Source organism: Schistocerca gregaria, chromosome 2 (assembly GCF_023897955.1).
Source record: "Schistocerca gregaria isolate iqSchGreg1 chromosome 2, iqSchGreg1.2, whole genome shotgun sequence".
In the NCBI taxonomy this organism is placed as follows: Eukaryota; Metazoa; Arthropoda; class Insecta; order Orthoptera; family Acrididae; genus Schistocerca; species Schistocerca gregaria.
In genome coordinates, this window is record NC_064921.1 from 552,866,455 (window position 1) to 552,888,061 (window position 21,607).

General features: G+C 44.4%; 1 protein-coding gene across 1 annotated transcript in view; it reads left to right on the plus strand.

Moving 5' to 3' along the window:
* LOC126336209 (uncharacterized) overlaps window positions 1-20,818 on the plus strand; it is a 116,694-nt gene extending 95,876 nt beyond the window's left edge. The window contains exons 6-7 of the mRNA XM_049999716.1: window positions 277-500; window positions 18,745-20,818. Coding sequence (XP_049855673.1) covers window positions 277-500; window positions 18,745-20,246 — 1,726 coding nt within the window. The 3' untranslated portion in view covers window positions 20,247-20,818. The remainder of the gene's footprint in view (window positions 1-276; window positions 501-18,744) is intronic.
* The last annotated feature ends 789 nt before the right edge of the window (window positions 20,819-21,607 follow it).

The following is a 21,607-nucleotide window of genomic DNA, read 5'->3' on the forward strand; positions in this document are numbered from 1 at the left end:
AAACTTATATTTCATAGTTTGCCTAAAACCATCAGGCATTCTATATATTACCGAGGTATTCTAAAAAACAACGAGATTTCACGCAATGCTGGTAACATGTATATTTTGGGTCTGGTACACGGCTTCAATCTTCCAGGAAGTTTTAAATCACCGCACACCATGCTTCTGAGTGAAAATTCATTCTTCATATTCCTACAGTCCAGTATGTACTGTACATGATTAAGCATGCTGATAACATTAGATTTCCAACTCTTAAACTCTCATTACATGTTACAGGCGTCCGCTGTTGAGTGATGCCCTACTGGTCTACCATGGGGAGTATCTCTCCTTTCATGACGACTTCAGTAAGCTCTGTAAGGAGCACCATCCAGAGTCATCACAAATGTTCGGTCTCGCCGATGCACTGTACAACTTCTATCATCGCTACTGGTATGATAGAGCACTGGACTACAGATCATTGGACTTCAACCAAAAATATAAATATTATACCAAGACCGTGGGTAAGTTTAATAATGGACCTTATGCATTCCACGTTTATGTATTGCTGACAGTCAACCGTACTCTGATTCGAGGAATGAAGTTCGCAAATCACTTCACGCATTTAGTTTTAGATCTCCCATGATTTTCTATGTCACACAGGGAAACTGATCGTGTTATTTTCGTCGTCAGTTTTTCGAAGGTTAGTAAATCTTCATTTGGGCCTGTCAGAAGCTGAATACTTAATTTCGACGTGTTATTGACTCTTTCATTATGCAAGGCGTAAAAAACTACGTATACAATATTTCAGACTGTATAGAAAACATACACTCCTGGAAATTGAAATACGAACACCGTGAATTCATTGTCCCAGGAAGGGGAAACTTTATTGACACATTCCTGGGGTCAGATATATCACATGATCACACTGACAGAACCACAGGCACATAGACACAGGCAACAGAGCATGCACAATGTCGGCACTAGTACAGTGTATATCCACCTTTCGCAGCAATGCAGACTGCTATTCTCCCATGGAGACGATCGTAGAGATGCTGTATGTAGTCCTGTGGAACGGCTTGCCATGCCATTTCCACCTGGCGCCTCAGTTGGACCAGCGTTCGTGCTGGACTTGCAGACCGCGTGAGACGACGCTTCATCCAGTCCCAAACATGCTCAATGGGGGACAGATCCGGAGATCTTGCTGGCCAGGGTAGTTGACTTACACCTTCTAGAGCACGTTGGGTGGCACGGGATACATGCGGACGTGCACTGTCCTGTTGGAACAGCAAGTTCCCTTGCCCGTCTAGGAATGGTAGAACGATGGGTTCGATGACGGCTTGGATGTACCGTGCACTATTCAGTGTCCCCTCGACGATCACCAGAGTTGTACGGCCAGTGTAGCAGATCGCTCCCCACACCATGATGCCGGGTGTTGGCCCTGTGTGCCTCGGTCGTATGCAGTCCTGATTGTGGCGCTCACCTGCACGGCGACAAACACGCATACGACCATCATTGACACCAAGGCAGAAGCGACTCTCATCGCTGAAGACGACACGTCTCCATTCGTCCCTCCATTCACGCCTGTCGCGACACCACTGGAGGCGGGCTGCACGATGTTGGGGCGTGAGCGGAAGACGGCCTAACGCTGTGCGGGACCGTAGCCCAGCTTCATGGAGACGGTTGCGAATGGTCCTCGCCGATACCCCAGGAGCAACAGTGTCCCTAATTTCCTGGGAAGTGGCGGTGCGGTCCCCTACGGCACTGTGTAGGATCCTACGGTCTTGGCGTGCATCCGTGCGTCGCTGCGGTCCGGTCCCAGGTCGACGGGCACGTGCGCCTTCCGCCGACCACTGGCGACAACATCGATGTACTGTGGAAACCTCACGCCCCACGTGTTGAGCAATTCGGCGGTACGTCCACCCGGCCTCCCGCATGCCCACTATACGCCCTCGCTCAAAGTCCGTCAACTGCACATACGGTTCACGTCCACGCTGTCGCGGCATGCTACCAGTGTTAAAGACTGCGATGGAGCTCCGTATGCCACGGCAAACTGGCTGACACTGACGGCGGCGGTGCACAAATGCTGCGCAGCTAGCGCCATTCGACGGCCAACACCGCGGTTCCTGGTGTGTCCGCTGTGCCGTACGTGTGATCATTGCTTGTACAGCCCTCTCGCAGTGTCCGGAGCAAGTATGGTGGGTCTGACACACCGGTGTCAATGTGTTCTTTTTTCCATTTCCAGGAGTGTATAAAGAAATCATTTTTATGTGATATAAATTTAATAGGTGCTCAGTATCCCAGCAAGGAAGGTTCTGGCGCTAGTAACATTCAGAGGAGGTATTCTAACTGCTTTTTGATGGAAGTGTGGTGCATTTTTATTACTGCATCTGCATTCTAATGACTGCATAACTCTCTTAGAGGCCACTAGTGACCCATGAATAATAGTTACAGCTTCAGCCACATGGGCAACAGATGTTCTGAAGCGTCTATCGGTGTCTCATACACCAAACACTTCAGCTTCGCCCACCAACCAATTTACATAGGTCAGCAACATCTCTGAAACAACGTTCACCACACGGCAGTTTGAACACCGTCTGTGAACATCGTCATCAACAAAACGAGCAAAACGTTCATGTAACCCTAGTGCAGAAACAGAGCACTGGACAGTTGTATCAGATAAAGAACTGTTTCTTTTTAAATTCTCTAAACAGTCTATGTGTACATAGTTTTTATTTTGTACCGTATAACTTTCTTGTTGTAAAAATAACAATTTGACTCTCTAACGGAACATTAACATACACAATTTAATTTTTTGTTAATATTGTAATTGTAAGTGATGTAGCCTTCTACATTTCTCTTCTACATTTCTCATACTTTCTGTGTTTATTTAATGAGTAATATTGGGCTTTTCTACTGAATAGTTTATTGCACAACATAAGCTTATAATATACACTTCAGGTACAAAGTTAGTACACCTGGAAAGATGACGTCGACCTTGATTCTGTGGCGGCATATGCCACCTGGGGGATAGTAGATGCGCTGGTGGTATCAACGTCGTCCGCTACCAAATTACGTAGTGCAATAGCTACCAGAGATCTGTCTGTGTATACCCTCTAATAGCCAATGCTCACAGCCAGAATGCTTGTGAGCTGCAAACGTGTGAAGCAAGCAGGCAACGATGCCATAGAGATGCATTAGTGCTTCCTACAGCCAAGTGGGTGAGTTGAAAGGGTATCAAATCGTGCCCTTCCGAGTGGCGGAATGGCCTTTTCGGTAAAACTGCCATATAAGTTGGACGCGCTGCGTCATTTGTGAGGTGCTACTGGTATCAGTGGTCGTGTGAACATTTTCACGCAACCACAGATGAAGTTGGGGATGCCCGTGCAGCACAGACACCAGCAGGGATCTTCCTATTGGTACAGCAGCACTGATAAGTTGTACAGCTACCACAGCACAGGTAACAGATCTTGTGAGGCCAGATGTGTCAAGACGAACTGTTGTGAACCACTTATTAGCGGTGGGACTACGGGCACGCTCACCTCTATCCCGTCTTTCACTCACGCCACATCATCGACGTGCACAGCTGGACTGGTGCCGTCAGCGGTTGACTTGGAAGATGGAGTGGCGCACTGTGGTCTCCAGCGATGAAAGTGGATTCTACCTGCACGCCAGTGATAGCCGTTGCCGCGTATGGCGTAGACCTGGTGTACGCTGTCTAGTGTAGTGCTTTCACCAGGACACATCGGCCCCACCCCAAGCCTTATGATCTGAGGTACGAAAAGCATTAACTCCTGTTCACTTTTGGTGTTTCTGGAGGGAACAGTAACCAGCGCTCGGCACGTGCATACTGTTGTTAGACCCATTCCTTTGCTGTTCTTGCAAACAGAAGGTGATTCGTTATTCCATCAGGATGAAGCTCACCCACACACTGACCGTGAAGCCCAACGTGCTCTGTAAGAGGTGAAGCAAGTTCCCTAGCCAACACGATATCTGGGCTTGTCTCCATGTCTACATCTATATCTACATCCATACTCCGCAAGCCACTTGACGGTGTGTGGTGGAGGGTACCTTGAGTACCTCTATCCGTTCTCCCATCTATTCCAATCTCGTATTGATCGTGTAAAGAAAGATTGTCGGTATGCCTCTGTGTGGGCTCTAATCTCTCTGATTTTATCCTCATGGTCTCTTCGTGAGATATACGTAGGAGGGAGCAATATACTGCTTGACTCCTCGGTGAAGGAATGTTCTCGAAACTTCAACAAAAGCCCGTACCGAGCTACTGAGCGTCTCTCCTGCAGAGTCTTCCACTGGAGTTTGTCTGTCATCTCCGTAACGCGTTCGCGATTACTAAATGATCCTGTAACGAAGGACGCTGCTCTCCGTTGGATCTTCTCTATCTCTTCTATCAACCCCATCTGGTACGGATCCCACACTGGTGAGCAACATTCAAGCAGTGGGCGAACAAGTGTACTGTAACCTACTTCCTTTGTTTTCGGATAGCATTTCCTTAGGATTCTTCCACTGTATCTCATCTGCTTTACCGACGATCAACTTTATATGATCATTTCATTTTAAATCATTCCTAATGACTACTCCCAGATAATTTATGGAATTAACTGCTTCCAGTTGCTGACATGCTATATTGTAGCTAAATGATAAAGGATCTTTCTTCCTACGTATTCGCAGCACATTACACTTCTCTACATTGAGATTCAATTGCTATTCCCTACACAATGCGTCAATTCGTTGCAGATCCTCCTGCATTTCAGTACAATTTTCCATTGTTGCAACCTCTCGATATACCACAGCATCATCCGCAAAAAGCCTCGTGAACTTCTGATCCATTTACGTATATAGTGAATAGCAATGGTCTTACGACACTCCCGTGCGGCACACCTGAAATCACTCTTACTCGGAAGACTTCTCTCCATTCAGAATGACAAGCTGCGTTCTGTTATCTAGGAACCCTTCAAACCAATCATACAATTGGTCTGATAGTCCATATGCTCTTACTTTGTTCATTAAACGAGTGGGAGGAACTGTATCAAACGCCTTGCGGAAGTCAAGAAACACGGCATCTACATGGGAACCCGTGTCTATGGCCCTCTGAGTCTCGTGGACGAATAGCGTGAGTAGGGTTTCACACGATCGTCTTTTTCGAAACCCAAGCTGTTTCCTACAGAGTAGATTTCTAGTCTCCAGAAAAGTCGTTATACTCGAACATAATACGTGTTCCAAAATTCTGCAACTGATCGACCTTAGAGATATAGGTCTATAGTTCTGCACATCTGTTCGACGTCCCTTCTTGAAAACGGGGATGACCTGTGCCTTTTTCCAATCCTTTAGAACGCTACGCTCTTCTAGAGACCTACGGTACAACGCTGCAAGAAGGGGGGGGGGGGGGGTGGTAAGTTCCTTCGCGTACTCTGGTATCCCATCAGGTCCAGCGGCCTTTCCTCTTTTGAGTGATTTTAATTGTTTTTCTATCCCTCTGTCATCTATTTCGATATCTACCATTTTGTCATCTGTGCGACAATCTAGAGAAGGAACTACAGTGCATTCTTCCTCTGTGAAACAGCTTTGGAAAAAGACATTTAGTATTTCGGCCTATAGTCTGTCATCCTGTGTTTCAGTACCATTTTAGCCACCTGGACATTTTGTTTTGATCCACCTACCGCTTTGACATAACACCAAAATTTCTTAGGATTTTCTGCCAAATCAGTATATAGAACTTTACTTTAGAATTCACTGAACGCCTCTCGAACAGCCCTCCTCACACTACATTTCGCTTCGCGTAATTTTTGTTTGTCTGCAAGTATTTGGCTGTGTTTATGTTTGCTGTGAAGTTCCTTTTGCTTCCGCAGCTGTTTTCTAACTCGGTTGTTGTACCACGGTGGCTCTTTTCCATCTCTTACGATTGCTTGGCACGTACTCACCTGTTGCATATTGTACAATGGTTTTGAACTTTGTCCACTGATCCTGAACACTATCTGTACTTGAGACAAAACTTTTGTTTTGAGCCGTCAAGTACTCTGAAATCTGCTGTTTGTCACTTTTGCAGAAAAATCTTCCTACCTCTTTTTATATTTCTATTTACGGCTGAAATCATCGATCCAGTAACCGCTTTATGATCGCTGATTCCCTGTTCTACATAGTTTCAAATAGTTCGGGTCTGCCTGTCACCAGAAGGTCTAATATGTTATCGCCACGAGTCGGTTCTCTGTTTAAGTGCTCAAGGTAGTTTTCAGATAATGCACTTAAAAAAATTTCACTGGATTCTTTGTCCCTGTCATCCGTTATAAACGTTTGAGTCTCCCAGTCTATATCCGGCAAATTAAAATCTCTACCCAGAACTATAACATGGTCGGGAAATCTACTCGAAATATTTTCCAAATTTTCCTTCAGATGCTCTGCCACAACAGCTGCTGAGCCAGGGGGCCTGTAGAGACATCGAATTATCATGTTTGAGCCTGCTTTAACCGTGACCTTCACCCAAATTATTTCACATTTCCGATCTCCGTCAACTTCCTTCGATAATATTGTACTTTTTATCGCTATAAACAGCCCCCCCCCCCCCCCTTCACTGTCCAGCCTGTCTCTGAAGTATACATTCCAATCTGAGTTTAGAATTTCATTACTGTTTACGTTTACATCTGGTTCCATCTAACTTTCTGTCCCTAGTACTGTGTGGGCATTGTGACCGTTTTCTAATGAGAGCAGTTCTGGGACCTTTCTATAGACGTTCCTGTAGTTTACTATTACCACATTAATATCGTTATTCCCTGTTGTGTTTTGCCTGCTACTACCTTGTCGCGTCTCAGGAGGCGTCTTGTCGGGCCTAGGGATATACGCGGACGAGAAGTGACTCGCACAACTCATCAACTAACAACCTCTACTGAACTAAGTGAACAGGTCGAGCAGCCGTCGCGAACGTATGCCAGGACAGTACTTGCCATCTGTACGATCGATGGAAGCCAGACTCAGCACCTGCTTTGCTTTCTGTGGAGACTACACTACACAGTAATATGGGTGCTTAAGGGTGAACGACAGGCTGATGGACCGAAGTATTGCTCACATTTAGGATGATTTTCTCCGTAGTCGAATGTAGTAGACAAATGGGGATTGTTGCAATGAATAAAGCGTACATTGAAGTTTTAATTGGTACTTTTATTGAAAAATGTTAATACCTACGATGCGTAAGTGTGGATTTTCCCGAGGCAACTCTGAAAGGAGATAGATCGAAGGTTGTGGCAGTCACTCCGGTTGCGGTTATCTAAAACATGAAATTAACATATCACGCTGAGCCTTACAGATGGATTTTTAGTTCGTCGTAGGGATTTGCAAAGTAAATAAATAAATTGTGAGGAATTGTAGATACCTGGAGAAAATGCCATTTTTGGACGCCTCTTTTTTGACCGAAAATATACTAGATATCAAGATGAAAAAAGCGGCTACGATAAACTGAGTAGAATTCAGTTTGCTTCAAGGGAGACCAAAAATCATTAAAATGGGATTAAAATTGTAGCGTGGGCGACTACAACCATGCCGAAAAATATGGCTTTGAGGAAAACGCATTTGAAGTTAGACAAGTATTTATCGTATAAAAAAAAGGGACAAAGCTTCCAAATTACGGTATGATATCGATGCCAGGTCCATAATAACTAGTCGATGGCCTCCTTCTGCTACTTTGACCTGGTAACTCGTCATTTTCGTCCTAAAAGCCCTTTTCGTCGCTTAGCGTATCTCCGCTGGTGCCACCATCTTCTCAGAATTGGCGCATTTCGTTGCCGATTTTGATTTGGAGGGCATTTGCCACGTGCATTAATGCAGGGTGGCCTACAGTGAATAGACATACGGCCAAATATGAAGCAATATTGACAATTTCGCTCATACTAGATGTTATCTTTGGAGCGTATCTCCGAATGAGCCTATTGAATGTTCTGTTCATATTTTGACTAATACCGCCCAAACAATCTTCCAAAAAATCATGGAGCGTGAGCGCGGAACTGGTTCTCTAACGCCGAGGAGTGCCGAGCACGCTCGGCTTCAAACGTTCACAGATCCGTTAATTTTTGGAGTTCGCTCATAATATTTTGGGGAATAATTCTTCAACGTATATACAAACGAATTCTGTATTAAAAAGAAGTTTCGAGTGTTTTCGACCGTCACCCTGTCGTTCGCCGTGGTACCTCAGAAGCGCTTGAGCTATAGATGTATAAATGTAATTATTTCATATACTCCACATGCACTGTTGCAACATTAAATCTTGAGTGAATTGCAATACCTCTAAAAGGATGTAATAATTTTTTACCTTTCAGTGTAGTTCTTACAAATGTTAATATTCTGCCCTGAGGCTGAGAAAACACTGTGTGAATGTGTATTAACTGTAGTAGTAATGACGGTGAATAATCCTTTTAAAAAGCCGTAATTAATACGATGCACACAAGTAAGGGCCAGGCGCGAAATACCAGGCTGTACGGTTAGGGAGGTGGTGAAGTGGCTAGCACACTGAAGTCCCATTCGAGAGGACGCCGGTTCAAACCGAAGTCCAGCCGTCCTGATTTAGGTTTACAGTGATTTCCCTAAATGGCTTCTGGCAAATGCCGGGATGGCTCCCTTGAAATGTCACGGCCGATCGCCTTCCCCGTTCTTCCCTAATCCGACGCTGCCAATGATGTCGCTGTTGGGTCCCCTATCCCCCACCCCCAACCAACCAACCAACTGACAGTGTACTACACGTTCGCGGTGAGGGGGCTGCCGTGGTTGCTCTAGCCGTTGGCCGCCGTTGAACTTGAAGCGGGCAGACGCTACAATAGGCGGACAGTATCTGGAGTATTGTCGTCTTTGATGTAACCTGTTGGTATTATTCTCCTCATTTATCGCTAACTCTTCTAATTTCTGAAACTGAGTTTACCTCTTGCCTCAGGGAGCATTATCTTGCTATGTAATGGCAATAATGCCATGGCGATAGTGATCGTAGGCCATTTTAGTGCGTAAACGAGAGTTGTTGTTGACCTCACGCACGGAACGGTAGCGCGGAGCCGCATCGCGAAGAGGTGGTATCAAGAATTTCGTAGAACGACAATAAAAAATTAAAAGTGTTGGTATGTCGTAGCATAAAAGTGATTGGGCATTTCAGTTACATGGCGGAAAGTCGCTTGGGATCGGTTAAGAGATTTACACGTTGCATGCATGTCTGAAGGATCGTTGCGTCGTATATCTGAATAACGCAGGCACAGCAATATTGCAAAAAAAGCGTTTAGATCGTGGCGATAAGGGAATTAGTATAGACTACTAGATAATGCTTGCAGATCGAATATCAGCTGGCATGGCCAAGAAACGACGAGGTAGTAGGGACTTGGGCATAGTGCAATGTATTGCAGCATTCGTAGTTGATAAAGCAATCTGTGTCAAATTCAGATTGGGTGCTGGAATAAATTTGAAGCAAATTATGTATGCAGCTGGTTGTTCACTAAAGAAAACCCGTTCAGGGCTGTTAAGAAAAAAATATCTAGTCAATGCTGTCGGCAGCTAAGGGCGCCTTCAATCAAAAGCAATAAAATGTTGCAAATTTGGTGCAGACAACATTTTGACCCTGCAGCCACTATGAATTAAGACAAAAAGGAATTAGTGACATTCGCTGCCACTGGCTGTCGATTTAAGACAGTGGAGAAAGTTGAAAATTTATACCGGGCATGGTTTCGAACCTAGGTTTCCAACTTACTAGGCAGATTCGCTGACCGACGCACCGCATGTACGCACTGTCTTAGGACACCTTCTGTAAGACCCACACATTACTTTTGTAGTGCCCCTTGGCCATATATGTCGTGTCTGGTATTCGGACATGTCTGAAAGAACAGACACCATATACAGGGTGGTCCATTGATGCTGACCGGGCCAAATATCTCACGAAAAAAGCGTCAAACGAAAAAATTACAGAAAACGAAACTTGTATAGGTTGAAGGGGGAAACCAGATGGCGCTATGGTTGGCCCGCTAGATGGAGCTGCCATAGGTCAAACGGATATCAACTGCGGTTTTTTTCAATAGGAACTCCTTTTTTTTTACATATTCGTGTAGTACGTAAAGAAATATGACATCCGCCACATAGCTCGCGAGCCGTTGAAGCGGTATTGAATGCGTATTTCATGACAGGTGGATTGGTCGTGGAATACCATGGCCCGCACGTTCACCGGATCTGACGTCCCCGGATTTCTTTCTGTCGGAAAAGTTGAAGGATATGTTCTATCTTGAAGATGAGCGTTTCGCATTAGAGTGTTGAAACTATCCCTCGAGGTATCCCAGGATTTCCGTAAGCAATTTAAGGTGAATGATAGGACAGTTGTTTTGGAGGGCACAGCTGAGTTGCTTCCCCATAATTTCGCAGTTTTCTCTTGTGCTCCGTCTGTAATGGTTTCGTCACGAACGGGACACTGATCCCAAATCTTTTTACTTCATTCGTTTTAACTAAAGCCTTATCTGTGTCAGACTCACATCCCCCAACTTAGCTCGGATCTGCACTCTCCGAATACTTTACAATTCATTTTAAAGCTCAGAAAGCCAAGCACTCTTTCCCCTCTCACAGACAACCTCTACCAGGTGATTAAATTGCCATCTCCTCTCAAGTTCCTCGATGTATCTCACAAATTCTATAGATCCTGTAAACTTGGAGAACAAAGCAACAGTTTTCTCACGAATCCGCCGCAATAACTGGTTCGTGTTGCGCCTATATTAACATGTTGTACGCTCCCTCCTGTTCAGCACCTTTCGAATCGTATTCCAAGGAAACTTCCTGTCCCAGGACTGCGTGCTGCCGTTCCCCCATCTTACTAGCTATAATTGTAGCGTTTATATCGCCTCCGTATGTCAAGGCTACAATACATCATCTGACCTCCCAATGAGCATAAATTTCCCCACGCTCTTCCCTACACCCGCTCACAAACCTACCGATCCATATAACCTATTCGGCCCTCACCTCCATCATATCTTAATAGCCTTATAGCAGTTACCTTGAGCTGACCTCAAAGGACTTTCCAGAAGCAGTAGCTTTATCTTCACCTTAGCACCAGCACCAGCATCACCATCGCCATCTTTGCTTCTTTAGAGATACATTGCTTTTTATTTTATTTTAATCCTGTCAATTTAATTCATTCTAGCGGTAAAACAATGTAAATATTTTATAATGTCAGATTGCTGCAGAGTAGCAATATGTATGCAGTCCACCACTCCATCATGTGATGAAAATTAAATTAATAGTAAAGAAAAAGACGTATCAACATCAAAGCCGTGTTATTGGCCTTGCTTATACCAGCCCGTGCATAAGAGTCTTTTGTAATATGAAACTTCCTGGTAGATTAAAACTGTGTGCCGGAATCTCATTTTTTGTAATATATTTGTCTTATTGGGTATAGATTTGCACTCATCGAACCAATGCACAACATACAGCGGATGATGCACAGTATATATCATTTCTCTTCGCTTTCTATTTTGAATACGAATGTTGTTCAAGAAAACAGCTCCCAGTGCGTCTCAGAAAGTAAAAGGTCAAGCTGGTTGGGACACTACAATGCTTCCCCGGTCATGGACCTATGTTTATTGGTGGGAGACGGACGGTTTGATGTGGTCTTCCAGCCATTGCACAGTTTAGGCATCTTCTGTGTCGCCAAACTATTCTAGAGGTGAGAAAACGATAAGTGACTAACGAAACCTTAGCAACTAGCCCAGAATGGCAGATGTTTCGAGTTTTATTCCAACACTCAACCACTCATCGACCTAGCCATTATACGACCCATTTCCTCTTCTTGATGATTATTCTCATTTTGAGAGATGTATGTGAAAGGAAGTTACACATTTATACAAGTGTTTTACAGTTGTACTCGCAGAATATCTCTCTTTTCCGCCACAGGTTTTTGCCATTATTGCTCTGTCTAGTACAATGGAGGTTATACTCATATGTCGTAGCACATAACCTATCATCTTTTCTCTTCATTTTGATAGTGTTCCCCATGCATTCTTAACCAATTGCTCACAATCCTCCTCATTTCTTATCAGTCCACCTAATTTTCAACATTCTTCTGTAGCGACACATCTCAAACACTTCGATCCTTTTTTGTTCTAATGTTGCCATTGTCTATGATGCTGAGCTCCAAATGTACATTCTTCATCAGACTAACTCCTATGTTTGATACAAGTGGGCTTCTCCTGTCCAGAAGTCCTCCCTTTGCCTGTGCTGGTCTACATTTTGTGTCCTTGCTTCGTCTGTTACGGGCAGTTTTGCTTCCAAGGTACAAGTTCCAACTTCGTCTACTCCAAGATCACTAATTTTGACGTTCTCATTTTAGCTAAATGTTATACTTTTCTCTTTTTCCAGTTTACTCTCGATCCATATTTTGTACTCGTTAAACTGTTCATTCCATCCAAACAATCTTGTAATTCTTGTTCACATTCACTGAGAAGGCAAGTCATCAGCGAATCTTATCATCGATATCCTTTCATCATGAATTTTAATACCACTCTTCAAACTTTATTTTTTTCCCGTCATTGTTTCATCGATCAATGGATTGAACAGTAGGGTAAAAATACTACACCTCTTTCTTACACCATTTTTAATTGGAGCACATGCTGAAACTTCCTGGCAGATTACAACTGTGTGCCCGACCGGGCACACAGTTTTAATCTGCCAGGAAGTTTCATATCAGCGCACACTCCGCTGCAGAGTGAAAATCTCATTCTGGAAACATCCCCCAGGCTGTGGCTAAGCCATGTCTCCGCAGTATCCTTTCTTTCAGGAGTGCTAGTTCTGCAAGGTTCGCAGAAGAGCTTCTGTAAAGTTTGGAAGGTAGGAGACGGATACTGGCAGAAGTAAAGCTGTGAGTACCGGACGTGAGTCGTGCCTCGGTAGCTCAGTTGGTAGAGCACTTGCCCGCGAAAGGCAAAGGTCCCGAGTTCGTCTCGGTCGGGCACACAGTTTTAATCTGCCAGGAAGTTTCATATCAGCGCACACTCCGCTGCAGAGTGAAAATCTCATTCTGGGAGCACATGCTTCTTGATCATCAATTATTATGACTCCTCCTTGTTTCTTGTACATACTTCCCGTCTCTCCCCATAGCTTACTCATATTTTTCGTCATCTTGCACTGTTTTACATTGTCGAGCACTTTCTCTAGGTCGAGGAATGAGCGTTTCGTCATTCTTCTTCAGCCTTGATTCCGATATCAACCGCAGCGTTTGAACTGCTTGTCTGGTCACTTTACCTTTCCTAAAGCTGCTCTGATCGTCATATACCGTTCTCGTCAGCAGCTTGGATGTGCGAGCTGTTAAGCTGATTGTTCAATAGTTTTCGCACTTGCTCGCCCTAGCTATAGACGGATTTGTGTTGATAGCATTTCCTCGAAAATGTGATGGTATGTCACCCATCTCATAGATATTACATACTATCTTGAATATTTGTTTATTTGTCACTTCCCACAGTAATTTTGGAGCCTACAATGGAATATAATCTATGCTCTGTGCCTTATCTGATCTCAGAGCTCTTTTAAATTCTGACTCTAATACCGGGTCGCCTGGGTCATCCATATCGAATCCAATTACCCCTTTTATCACGTCATGAGACACGTCCTCTCCCTCACATCGGCCTTAAATGGTACTTGCACTATACACTCACTCTTCTGATTTTAACGGTGGAATCACCTTTGTACTCCTAATCTTACAACGTTCCATTCAGTTTCACCGAAGGTTCTTTTGACTTTCATATACATATACTGATTCGGTCCTACCTTCGATCATTTCATTTTCCATTTCTTCAGATCTACCTTGCAGCCATTTCGGATTGGCTGACCCCATTTGCTATTTATTTTATTCGTAAGTGATCTATAATGCTTTATTCCTGTCTTTCCTTGGCCATTTCTGCACCTCTTTCTTCCACCAATCAGTTTAAGTATGTTTTTTTGTTTCAGTAGGTTTCTTCCCAGTTACCTTCTTTGTAACTATGTTTGTTTGTCCAAAATCTGTGATTCCGTTTTTAGAGAGGTCCACTCCTCTTCAACTGAACTGCAGCCTCCACATCCTTAGCGAACTTCAAGCTCGTCTCGACATTCCTCACTACTCCGGTATCGCACTTCCTTTCACACAGATTTTTTTCTGACGATTGCTCCCTCCTACGTATATCTCGCGAAGAGACCACGAGGATAAAATCAGAGAGATTAGAGCCCACACAGAGGCATACCGACAATCCTTTCCACGAACAATACGAGACTGGAATAGAAGGGAGAACCGATAGAGGTACTCAAGGTAACCTCCGCCACACACCGTCAGGTGGCTTGCGGAGTATGGATATAGATGTAGATTCCCTTAAACTTCAGTCTACTCTTAATCGGTACTAATCTGAGTCTATATCCGCTGCTGGATAGACCCTTACAATCCAATATCTGATTCCGAAGTCTCTGTCTGAACATCACGTGATCGAGCTAGAACTATCTCATGTCTACATGTCTTTTCCACTTATATCTCCCCCTCTTGTGATTCCTGAACAGAGTATACGGTATTACGAGTTGAAATTTATTGCAGAACTCAGCCTTTCTCCTCTGCCAAGCCCATTTCATTCCAAAGTCCTATCTTCTAATCCCCCCCCTCAAACAACAGTCATATTTTCATCTCCTATTACATACTGAATTATCTGTTCAGCATCCCCATACAATTCTATGTCTGCTTATCCGATGCTTGGGGCGTTAGCTTGTACACCGGAACTATGATAGTCAGCCTTGTTTTACTGGCGAACCTGATGCGAACAACAGTATTACTGAACCGTTCATGTCCTACTTTCCGATTCATACCGAATCCTACTCCCGTTATGCCACTTTCAGCTGCTGTTGATATTATCTCGTATTAGTCTGATCAGAAATCTTTATCTCCTTTCCATTTCACTTCACTCACTCCCACAGTATCTGGACTGAACTTTTGCATTTCACTTTTCTGATCTTCTAGCTTTCTTACCACGTTTAAGCTTCTGATATTCCATGGTCCGACTCGTAGAATGCTAACCCGTCGTTGGTTATTCAATCTTTTTCTCATGGTTACCTCCCCCTTGGCAGCGCACTCCCGGAATTCCGAATACGAGATTGATCAGGAATTTTTTCCCACTGCAGAGATTATCATCACACTTCTTCTATTATAGGACTCTTGTCCTGTGTATACACAGTATGTGTCTTTAATGCAGTGGTTTCCCTTTCCTTCTGCTTCATGCCGTTGATCATTGCTGACTCATTCGCATTTTAGGGGCAGTTTTCCACGCCAAGGCTAAGAGACCGCACTGTAGCTCTATCCGCATCTTCGCCCTCACTGACAAGGCTTTTGGCAGAACGAGGGTGACTTCTAACGCCAGGTGTCCTTAGCCGCGATTTATGTCAATATCTATTCAAAATTTAAGCAGTGGCTGCGTTAGAACCCGGGATCCAAGGACATGTTGGTTCGTAATCAAAGATGGTACGCGTAGATTACTGAAAACATGTGTATCTAGCAGTTATGTATGTGAACCATCTGGCCTTAGGGATCCATGTTTCTCCTTGTGCCTCGTGTCATCTCGCGAAGCGTCCCTGTAGTTACACTCCGAAACATTTCCCCTTCACTTTAGCGAAATTTGCCATTGGTTTCTTAACCTTCAACCACATGGGACCCAAATATCCCAGTTGGCGTGGTAACGTCTGGCATTCGTGTGGGCCACTTCATTGGCGCTGCAGATGTTGCAGACACATGCCCAAACGAGAGCGACGATTACCATTAAGCATCTCGCCTGAATATCAGTGTTCTGCACTTCATCCTACTGTAACCACAAACAATCATCCGTGGCAGCCTTGTCATCATGCTCAGGAGTTTTTCAATTTCAAATAAAAATTTCTGTTCATTTAGCCTTCAAAAAGGTGTTGTCGAGACATGTGTCGCGATAATATGCTGGGCCATAGAACACGATGTGGGTTCCTTTCCAACTCTTGCACATAATAATGGTTTTCCTTAGGATAGAAAACGGTATTCCTCCTGTGTGAACTGCGATATGTAGCACATTTATTAGAAAACTAGTGACTCGCCCCAGTTTTGCAAGGATAGCATTTTCTACAGCTGGACGAACTGTAAATATTAAGTGATAACCATCCAAAATGCATCAACATGTAGGAAACATCCAATTCGGGTGCAATTTGCGTCACGATTAGCATTTCAGTGCAGGTTCATATCACGGGCGCCAGTAGCTCCACCTGCAAGCGCTCTATATACGGGGAACAGTGTGGACGTACTGGAATTGTTCTTTCGGACGGCTGTTTTGCGTCAGCAGCTTCAGTATGCCTCATAGATGACTGTGAGGTTTCGCAGTTCGACCGAGGAACAATAGTTGCCTGTAGGGATTGTGAAGTATCCTTCATAGAAATCGGTGACACGTCGGACGGAACCGAACAACTGTGATGCAGATCTGCAATCGCTGGTCACAGGAGGACCGGCGGACCGACGGGACCGATTACACCAACCTCTCTGCACCACTACACGTGGTGGCAGGCTTACTGTGCACATGGCTGTGATGGATCGCTCTGCTATATCACCAACCATATCAGAAGAAATTCAGTTTGTTGCGCAACGAGCAGCGTGCGCTCGTACTATTCGACGTTGTTTGCAGGAGAGTGGACTACTGAGCGCAAGGCGTCCATTGCTGCGTTTACCACTGAGTCAACGGCACAGGCATTTGATCCGGCAATGATGGGTGAGCGACAGGCATTGACAACCGAATGTGGCGACATTGTTTTTACCGGCGAATTCTGATTCTGCCAGCACCACCACAGTGGTCGCATTACAGTCTGGAGACACCGCGGCGAGAGACTGTTGCCTCATCCATCGCCATATTGGTCCTGCACCTGATACTATGGTTTGGGATGGTACTACATTAAATTCCTGCACCCCCCCCCCCCCCCCCCAAATACGCACTGGTCTTACACTGCCAGTCACAGTCATTTCTCTCAAGTGTTGAACCTTGTTGTCCTCCAATACCTTCGGGGCTGGCTGATGGCCACATTGCAACAGGATAATGACCGACCACATGTGGACTGCTGTGTTCGACACTTCGTCTCACCCATCGGATTTCATTACAGGCTTGGCCTCCTTGTGCCGGCCGGAGTGGCCGAGCGGTTCTAGGCGCTACAGTCTGGAGCCGCGCGACCGCTACGGTCGCAGGTTCGAATCCTGCCTCGGGCATGGATATGTGTGATATCCTTAGGTTAGTTAGGTTTAAGTAGTTCTAAGTTCTAGGGGACTGATGATCTCAGCAGTTAAGTTCCATAGTGCTCAGAGCCATTTTTGGCCTCCTTGTTCTTCCGACACTTCGTCTCACCCATCGGATTTCATTACAGGCTTGGCCTCCTTGTGCCGGCCGGAGTGGCCGAGCGGTTCTAGGCGCTACAGTCTGGAGCCGCGCGACCGCTACGGTCGCAGGTTCGAATCCTGCCTCGGGCATGGATATGTGTGATGTCCTTAGGTTAGTTAGGTTTAAGTCGTTCTAAGTTCTAGGGGACTGATGATCTCAGCAGTTAAGTCCCATAGTGCTCAGAGCCATTTTTGGCCTCCTTGTTCTTCCGATTTCTCTCGTTTGGAAAACGTCTGGTTCGTGACTGTGGAACGCCTGGCCCGGGATACATCACCAGTTGCTACATCAGATCAACTTTGGCAATATGTGTGAAGTATCGTGGGCAGCTACACTTCAACAACACATGCAGAGCCTGTTTGATTCATTGCCTAGGCGTGTAGCAGCGGTTAGAGCGAGCAATGGCGGCAAGCCAATACTGACTTCATCATCTTCCTCACATCAGACGAGGCCGTATTTTCAATCATTTGATCTTTGCACAACGTGTCATCTCCCAAGTAAATTTCGATGCGATATCTCCGGTCCTTCTTGGAGTTGCATTTTGGATGGCCAGCATTGTATTCAGAAACTGTCCTCCTCCAGTGAAAATCCTACATTAGTTTCTCAGATTAGCATTCACATACGGACAGAAACAAGTGGTAGGGGACTTTAAGGTGTAATATTGACCTAAACCCTTCCATTTTCAGATATTTTTTCATGGAAGCCACATGTTGTGGCCACCGTGCTTGACGTTCGTCTGCTCCTTTGGTAATTGATCTCATGGGAGACAGTTCAGTTGATTAAGGGACGGTGGCAGGTACTTCCTGTCTTTGACGCAGCACGAAAATACACGAAGTTTTTCTCTGCTGCACAGGGTTTCTTTGCTAGGTAGATCATTGCAAATGCTCTGATCCTCTCTGTAATAGAATTTCCCAACCTGTGAGCTATACATCTTGTGTAGCCGCCACCAATCGCTGCTTTGCAATGTATTTGTGTCGACATTGGATTCACAGCGCAAACAGTACAACACTGGAACAAAACAACACAAACTGACAACACTGCTATTTGTCACCTTCAGTGAAGGAGCAAGACCTATTCGTTTCCTCAGTTGTATGAAGTCAAGTAGGATACGGGGAATCCTCGGATACACTGTAGATGAAGCAGAGGTATATGGTATTCACTCCATCAATCTCAGATATCTGTTTTTCTGAATACGGTATTTATATTTCCGTTTCGCCTTGCATCGTTGTGAGCGATTACTCCTTGATATTTGTTGATTATGACCTACCTATTGTAATCATTGACAATCTATGATTTAGATAAACGACACCCAACTGTGCTGTCCGGGGTATACGAGCATCACTACCACCTGTGTGTTGTGATTGTTTTGCAGATGAGGAGTGGCAGCTGGAAGACAGAAGTAATGCTACGCTCTACGTGGACACTGGCTGCGTGCAGCTCTTGGTGAACGCCCTGGACAATCCCATGTGCCCACTGGAAGACCTGCCACCAGAGAGAGTCGAGCAGCGTCATCAGTGCCGTGTGCAACTATGGGACGACATGGTCCAGAGGGCACCGCACATACCTGTGACCAGCTACCTGGCTTACACGCAGAGGGCAAACGTCAACCTCTGCCTCTTGGCCTGGATGACTGTCAATTCACACAGCATTTGTCAAGACGTCCCTTTTAGTATGACGCAGTCCGTACACGATACTCGCTGCTATTTCGATAGCCCTGACGACCAGTCGTGTCTGAAATCGAACGGTACAGATGCCATCTGCTCTGTTTTCAGAGCTCTTCTGTTGCTGAAATGTCGCGAATTTTCCGCACATAAGCCTCAAGAGGTGTGTGCCGTCAAACTTTACTCAGATGGATCGTACTCTACAGTGTTCAATGTAACTTGGGGAGAAGGTATCTACAAACGGTATGGAAAGCCAACACAAAGAGCCCTGAAATACAAATACGGTTTAAACAGCGCAACGTTGAAATACAAGGATTTTAAAATTGACAACTTAAAACCATTAGAAATCTCATTTATAACAGTAAATATTCTTTTCCGCTTTTTGACTGCAGGGGTATATTTGTACCTTCCCCAGTTACGTAATTTACCTGGAAAAATATTCTTGTCCTTCCAGATCACGGGTATAATCCAGATCCTTTGCTCTGAGGTCGTGTATCGTATGGCAGGCGTCCCTGACTTATCTACAGCAGTGCTGATCGATAGCGCCCTCACACTTCTAAGCTGTTTCTGGCTAAACTCATTCTGCTACCAAATGTTCGCATGCATTCGTTATCTCAGGCTCCCTAACGACCTCCTACGTGCTGAAGCAAGCCAGATACTCCGTCGTCAGGTGCTGTATGCACTAATAGCCTGGAGCACTGTATGTGCAGCATGTATTGCTTTCGAAAAGACAAGCAAACATTACCTGATGTACAGTCGGATATTATTCCTGCTGGGTATTACACTGTCGATATCTTTCAATTTCGTTTGTCTCGGACTGCTGGGATACATGTACCTATGTACTCGGAATTCCTTGAAGCAACTCAAAATTTTTAGTGGCACTAAATTTGCTTCAAAGAAAGAACTTCTCTTTATGTCAGTGAAGGCTGTAATCTTAAGTGGAGTAGGAATAATCATTCGAATTGGGTTCCACCAGGCACAGGGCATAGCTCAGTTTGTGTACTACGTACATATAGCTACAATGGTGCAGGGACCAGTGCTGTTCATTTGTTTCGTTTGTAACGGAACAACACTCCCTCTTTTCAAGAACATGATACTGTCGTGGTGGAACCCAGACATCGTCTGTCACGGGCGAGAGCTCTGTTCCGCAGCTGAAAGAAATCTGGCGAAGACCCTCAATGAACAGACTTTGGCTGCAGAATACTCGTTGTAATCTTCATAAGGATTCTTCTTAACGGACTACCTTCGTTGTAGACCATACTAACGTCTGTGACTAGTTATAAAAATAGAATCTACTTCATGAGATTACATTAACTGCGGCCGATATCGTACAGTCAGAACTTCAACTTACTAATTTGTACTTTGTTTATAATTGTGTGCTTGTTTGTACGTGTTAGTCTATTTATACTCATTTTAATGCACTGAGATTAAATTATTACTTACTAATTTGCATGAAAATTAGAGAAAATTCCTTGCCCCACCTCCTCTGCCCAATCATATAATGAAGCATTAAATGACGTATAAAATTTAAATAACGCCACCTTTTTTATGTTTAACATTTGACAAAGAACTTGCTGTTCACTATACGTTATTATAACCACTGTTCCATAAAGTTGAGGCCAAGCAGTGAACTCTTAAAATTCATTTACAAGAAACTTTGTCTTTTCGCATGATCATTCGAAGCTTTTGGCAGACATCAGTATTTATCTGATGTTTAAAACTGCATAGCCATTTTGTAAATAAATAAGTGCACAGTCGGGCCACTATTTGCATCTCACACCAATTGTAATAACGCAGTATTGGATCCTGAACTGGTGCAAGAAATTACTTTTTTCTGGAACTTTTGCGTGACTTTCACTTCTGAAACGCTTCGTGCACCTGAACATTGTAATACTGTTATCACATTCAACTCGAAGTTCGGACGGAATTCGTATTTGTGTCATTATTTATCTATGTTGTTGTTGTGGTCTTCAGTCCTGAGACTGGTTTGATGCAGCTCTCCATGCTACTCTATCCTGTGCAAGCTTCTTCATCTCCCAGTACCTACTGCAACCTACATCCTTCTGAATCTGCTTAGTGTACTCATCTCTGGGTCTCCCTCTACGATTTTTACCCTCCACACTGCCCTCCAATGCTAAATTTGTGATCCCTTGATGCCTCAAAACATGTCCTACCAACCGATCCCTTCTTCTAGTCAAGTTGTGCCACAAACTTCTCTTCTCCCCAATCCTATTCAATACCTCCTCATTAGTTACGTGATCTATCCACCTTATCTTCAGTATTCTTCTGTAGCACCACATTTCGAAAGCTTCTATTCTCTTCTTGTCCAAACTAGTTATCGTCCATGTTTCACTTCCATACATGGCTACACTCCAAACAAATATTTTCAGAAATGACTTCCTGACACTTAAATCTATATTCGATAGTAACAAATTTCTCTTCTTCAGAAACGCTTTCCTTGCCATTGCCAGTCTACATTTTATATCCTCTCTACTTCGACCATCATCAGTTATTTTACTTCCTAAATAGCAAAACTCCTTTACTACTTTAAGTGTCTCATTTCCTAATCTAATT